The 6000-nt window shown below is 52.8% G+C and overlaps 2 protein-coding genes; both read right to left on the bottom strand.

The window, feature by feature from the left end:
* Positions 1–1236: 1236 nt before the first annotated feature.
* On the bottom strand, positions 1237–2136 carry CHC_T00006763001 (hypothetical protein). The gene has a single exon (XM_005709955.1). It carries the CDS (start codon positions 2134–2136, stop codon positions 1237–1239), a length of 900 nt encoding a protein of 299 aa, XP_005710012.1.
* A 60-nt stretch (positions 2137–2196) lies between these two features.
* CHC_T00006762001 (hypothetical protein) lies at positions 2197–2853 on the bottom strand. XM_005709954.1 is given in 2 exon segments: positions 2197–2214; positions 2215–2853. 1 exon segment carries the CDS (start codon positions 2851–2853, stop codon positions 2215–2217), a length of 639 nt encoding a protein of 212 aa, XP_005710011.1. The 3' UTR covers positions 2197–2214.
* Positions 2854–6000: the final 3147 nt, after the last annotated feature.

Here is a 6000-nt window from a genome sequence, read left to right as displayed (position 1 = left end):
TGTGGGGAAGGAGGTTCCGGTCAAGGAGGATGACCCGGATGTCAAGAAGGCCCAGAGCCAGTCGTCCAATGTCTTTGAGTACTTCAACGGCTTACCCGCATGGATGTGGAGGGTTGGGGGCACGTATGCGCTCGGGTTTTTTGCTCTGTTTTGTGTCATGCCGAATGTTTCGAGCTGGCTGGGGAGCTCAGTTTTGGGCGGTACGTCAAACCCACCAGGAGCAAGGTGTCACCTTGTCTTCTTTCTTGTCAAGGTGCCCCAACTAGTGTCCTGACATGTGAAAGCGTCTGATATGTTTATTTTTTGACTACATCGCAGGTGACCCACAGGCCGCAGAAGGTTCGGCAGCGGCAAAGACGTACGAGCGCGGCGTCAACATGTACGGAACGGCGAGCCTCACGCGAGCTCTGCTGCAAGTAGCCTTCTCGGCCCTGTATCCCTTCGCACTCAACTACGTAACACCGGGTCAACTTATGGGGGCATCTTTTGGCATCTTTGCGATATTAACCCTGGTCTTTGCAGGCACGCATTCGGAGCAACTCGCCAGAATGATAGTAATCGCAATGGCCCTCCCTCAAGCGGCTCATTTCACGCTTCCTGTAGGCATCACAGTGAACAACTCAGACCTTTCAAATCGTGGGCGCTATCTTGGGGCCCTCAATATATTTGCCGTCATTCCGCAGCTCATCGATACAATGTAAGTCTTCAGAATAGCCAAGCTTCGTGCACAAGGAACTGAGAGGGACCCATCTCTCTTTCTAACTTGTTGTGAGGTCACACATGCTGTCAAAACGATTGAGCAGGTATACAGGATATGTGAGCAGGCATTTTGGTGAGGCCTGGGTTCTGCGAATTGGGGGTATCTGGGCGATTGCAACGACAATATGCGCTCTTACAATCATGTACGTATAGAAAATACTATAGTCGAAGGGAAGGGCGACAATGGACATGACGCGCATCTGGCGCTTGGTACTTTCTAAACAAGTAAGCTGACGTTGCTATCAGTACAGAGGAAGTTGGTGTCGTATATGGGACAAGGGTCAGAGCGCATGAGAGCACTGGCATGCACAAACGCTGCGGAAACGTTGGCAACGCATCCAGGCTTGTTTTGAAAGGAGGGTCGTGATGTTCAAGTCTAACTTTCCCTCAAGCAGACTTACTGAGATTGGCATGCCATACACCTTTTCCGACTTTATAACAGTAGTGCAACGTCTCGTAGGAGAACTTTGGCTTGTTTTAGAGTTTCGTCGCCTGGACAACGTAGAGAGGATCGCTGGTACACTTTCCGCCCTTTCTCGGCGTGAGATCAAGGACTTTGGGCTCCGCTAACCCACGCGCGTAGTGCAGATAGGCGCCGACGATATAAACATGGTCCTGGTCACCGCCACTCATCCATGCGGAGACGGCTTTTGTCCCGAAAACCCTGTCGCTGAAACTAATCGCAACCTTCCCACCTTTTCTCAGCACTCTGCGCATTTCCTGCACTACTTGCACTGGTTTGGTGAGATAATCAATGCTAACATTGCACATAACCAGGTCAAAACTCTCGTCCGGATAAGGCAATTTCGGGTTGACATTGAGATCGCGAACCGCAAACTCATTGAGAGCAGGGTTTTGCTGCATCTCGACTTCATTCATCCCTACGCCAGCAACCACACGCCGTCCAGGCCATTGGCCTGGTAGATACGCCTCCACCGAAGCACACACGTCGAGAACATCGCTGGCCATGGGGAGCAGAGATCGATAGTACGACCCTAGGGCCGCAACCGCAGGCCCGTCAATGTGGCGCACGAGGCGCGGGAAGGAATAGAAGACATCATCCGGACGCTCGTCGAAGCGGGCAAAGTCGGATGCCGCAAACGGCATGGAAGGCGGCCACGCAACATCGGTGAGTGCAGTAACTGCGGCGCCTTCTGGAAGGCAGCGGGTGGCGGGACTCGAGGGCGCAGGAAGGATTGTGGAGAGGACGGATATCGATGCCAGGTGCAGGAGGGCGCGACGGCTGGTCGAATGCTGTTGGGACGGTTGCCCTGATGCGCGCAGCAGGGTTCGAGATGCGGGAGTGGGCCTTCTGCTACGGAAAGGAGGGAGGAGAGGCGGCGCTGCGACGAATGTGAAGGTGATGGTGAGCGGCATGACTGTCTACTGACTGCTCGAGGAGGCGAGATCATAGCATTAGCTCCGCTGGGGATCTCCAAAACAAGGCGCCCAAATTTACTTTGGGACGTCTCCGAGCAGAAACTTGCCATCCTCTACCGCTTTGAGCACCGAGTGCACTTCAACAGAGTCGAAAAGGCCAGCCGTGCTATACGGATCCGTCTTAGCCCACTGGGCGACTTCCTCAACGCTTTCCCCTTCACACACAATTAAGCTACCAACTGCGCCGTCGCCATCGTCCGCCGGAAACGGCCCAATCATGCCGCTCCTTCCCGCGCCGCGCCACCAGTCAAGATGAGCGGACCGTGTCGCCTTTCGCAGCGCCCTACTTTGCGGCTTGTCCAGACACCAAACAGCGAACAAATTGTCCGGCAGGGGCGCGGTGGAAGCCATGCCGCAAACCCACCGTCGCACATCAACAGACTCGAAAAGGCCTGCCTTGGCATACGGATCATCATAGAGATAGCGTTCGATAGAGGCGGCAGAGGCAGGAGGTGAACCGTGCATAATGAGAAGGGAGCCGATAGGTTGGGACGTGGCGTCAGGGGGGTGCAGGGGACCCGCAAAGCGAAAGAGAGATTCTTGAGCAGCGATCCAGTCGAGATGGGCAGGACGAGTAGCGGCACGCAGGGCGGAGGAAGATGGCTTGTCGACGCAGCGGGCGGCGTAGAGCGCACCGGCGGGGGCCGCAGACATGGCGGGGGAGATGAAGGCAAGATGCATCGGGGGAGATGGTGGACGGATTGGGGAACGGGGTCCTTCATTGCTGTGGTTGCACGCGAGATTTTGTTTTTGGAGGCGTCCAATCGGATACTGTGCCCTTGAGGGCACAGTATAGGGGGGGACGCGCAATAGTGCCGCTTTTATTATTGCCACCCTCGAATTAGTGCCGCCAAAACCGGCAGACACAGGTTCTGCCACGTGCCATGTGTCGGGAGGGATATCCAGGCCAAACCCCAAGACATACCTCAGGACATACCCTGAGACATCACCCAAATCTGTAGTTTAATAATTGGTCTGCATGTGTACCACGTGTACAAAGTAGAAATCTCCCGACAAGAGGCATTTATTCCGTCAAGTGGAGGCCGTCTTTTCTTGTGTATAAGAGGGAGGACATCACCACAAGAAAATAATCGGGGGGGGGGGGGGACCAGAACGTAAAACATAATAAATTTCTCTTCTTTGTTCTTTTTCCCTCCCCCTACGCGCGCAGCTCTCAAACACTGCCAACATGGTACTCTTGTGGAGGGGTGGCAAAGAAGACGGCTCCCTGTCACAGTTTGACGGGTCGAAGCCGGCCGACGTCCACAAGTTCTTCTTCGTCTTCGAGAATGTTGCCACCTCTGGCAAGTCGGACGAAGAAAGGGCATCTGAACTCCTTCGCTACCTGGAGGGAGATGCATTCGACTTCTTTTATCAAGCCTTTGTCAAGAACGGGGATATCAGTGCTGATGGCTCCGACTACCAGAAGGTCAAGAAGGCCTTGGTCGAGCGGTTCGCCGCGGTTGAATCACCTGAAGATGTGATTCGGGATGCGATGGCCGCTCGCCTTTCTTTCGGGGATCTCAGTGGGTCCCTTCGAAACTCAGACCGTATCTACGAGAAGGCGGGATTCAACCACGAAGCGAAGTTTGGACTGCTTCGCAACGCCGTGATGGAACATCTCGAGTTGGCCCAGTTTGCCATCTATCGAGATGCGAAGACCTACAAGGCCCTATTCGATGCAATCATGGACTTCTGGTCTGGTCGCTGCGCCTTTCAAGCGGCGGCGAACTCCTTGAGTAATTCGCGCTACCAGGGGTCAGAGAGCTCGCACGGTATGAATGAGCCGAGAGGGCAAGGTGGGTCAAAAAGGGTCATGATGCGTTCAAAAGCTCCCTTGTCTCCACTCCAGACGAAGGTTGACGCTTTAGCTGATCGACTAGCCGATATTTCCCTTATTATCAAGAAGAATCAGTCGAGGGATGACGCAACAGCATTCCGCCCCGCCCACGATTGTACTTGTTCTTATTGCAAACGACCGGGTCATGGCGCTAATAGATGCGATGCGAATCCGCATAGGGACACGAAATGCCCTCGCTGCGGAACATTTGGTCATTCAGAGACAAGCTGTTGGGCTAGAATTGGTCCACAGAGGGGAAGTAGCAGTGCCTACCCTCCTAAGAAGACCCAGACGGATATTTCCGTGTCGGGTACACCGACGGGCTCCACAGGAAACCAGGTGAGTGTTGTGACGCACGACGACCTCCCTGCTGATGAGAAGTTAGTGGCATCAGTCAAGAGAAACGCCAATGGAGAGCCGGTGGCCAAGACGCAAAAGGATGGTGGCGGCGAGCCAATCCCGTCCCTTCTCAACCCGCGTAAATACTGGACTCCGAACCACATGAGGAAACCTCCTAAGCCCGGCCGTCTAACAAGAAAGAAGAGGACAAGTAAGAAGAACGCCGTCCAAGAGCACTCGGGGAAGTACGACGTGGTTTTTTCCCTCGCGAACGCCCCCTCTGGTTTGACATTCGGTCAACTGATTCGAGGAGATGGCGACGAGGCCAAGAAAGAGATCCGTCGTTTGTTCAACAGTCGCCCTAGACGCCCCGTAGCTGCTTCGATCGGTACTTTGCCAAAACGTCTGAAAGTAGTTTCGGTACAAATCTACAGGACACAAATGAGAGCGTTGTTAGACCCAGGAGCTATCCCTAATGTTATGAATGCGTCTGTGGCATCGAAGCTCTCTCTGTCTCCAAAGCCGACCTCGACGAAGATCACGGTCGCCAATGGACAAAAGACAACCTGCTTAGGTTCCATCGAGGAAGTTTCTGTCACGTTCAATGGCGCTGTTACTTCACTCAACTTCTTGGTTGTTGAAGGATCCCCAGTTGATATCTTAATCGGGTATCCAACTCTTGAAGAACTTCAAGCCTGCATCGATCTAGGTCACCAGTCTGTTAGAATGTTGATTGGAAACAAAACCGTGAAAATGAGTCTGGAGTTTGATCAAGTAAGTCCTATCGTCGCGGATTCGGAGACTGATAGTGAGGACTTCACTTCTGATGTCGAGTCATTCGCCTCAGAAAATTCGTCGGAAGAAGAGACTTATGTTGTCGCCATCCTCGGCGATGAACCTTTCGAGCTAGACTGAACTCTGGACGGAGCGATCGGAGAAGATGAGGAAGTAGAATCACCTGATTCGAATGTTATCAACAAGGTCGTGAAAATGCTTCCGGAAAAACTTCTGCATCTTGACGATGAAACCCAAGCAGTCATCGAGACCGCCCTGATGGGTAAGAGTATCGTTGCTACATCCCTTGACGACCTTCGGCCTGCTGAAGTCCCAATCAAGCACCATTTCGAGTTAGATGACACTAATCCGATCTACCACTCGGCGAGGAGAATGGCTTCCTTGCATAACGAAATCGTTCGGAAAGAGCTGGACAAAATGCTGGAAGCAGGAATCATCACGCCTTCCAGCCCCGCATGGTCCTTTCCGGTCGTCATCGTATCCAAAAAAGATGGGAATCCACGCTTCTGTGTTGATTACCGTTCTCTGAACCAGAAGATGAAAGCAGACAGATGGCCTTTGCCGAAAATAGAAGAGATATTTGATGACTTGGAAGGAAGTGCGTACTTCACTTCTCTGGATTTGTTCAGTGGTTACTGGCAAATTCGGATGGCACAACAATGCAAAGAAATGACTACTTTCGTCTGTTGCTACGGGACGTATAAGTTCGAAGTCATGCCCTTTGGATTGATGAATGCGCCTTCGACATTTCAGAGAATGATGGATACAATCTTTCGCGGAGTGCGGTTTGTGCGTGTGTACCTCGATGACGTTGTGGTGTTCTCTAA

This window comes from Chondrus crispus, genomic scaffold (assembly GCF_000350225.1).
Source record: "Chondrus crispus Stackhouse genomic scaffold, scaffold_50, whole genome shotgun sequence".
Classification (NCBI taxonomy): Eukaryota; Rhodophyta; class Florideophyceae; order Gigartinales; family Gigartinaceae; genus Chondrus; species Chondrus crispus.
Note: the sequence above shows the minus strand (reverse complement) of the source record. Positions and strands in the feature narration are given on the sequence as shown.

Coding starts and splice junctions, on each gene's coding strand:
- CHC_T00006762001 (XM_005709954.1), bottom strand. CDS start 2,853: ATGTCTGCGGCCCCCGCCGGTGCGCTCTACGCCGCCCGCTGCGTCGAC.
- CHC_T00006763001 (XM_005709955.1), bottom strand. CDS start 2,136: ATGCCGCTCACCATCACCTTCACATTCGTCGCAGCGCCGCCTCTCCTC.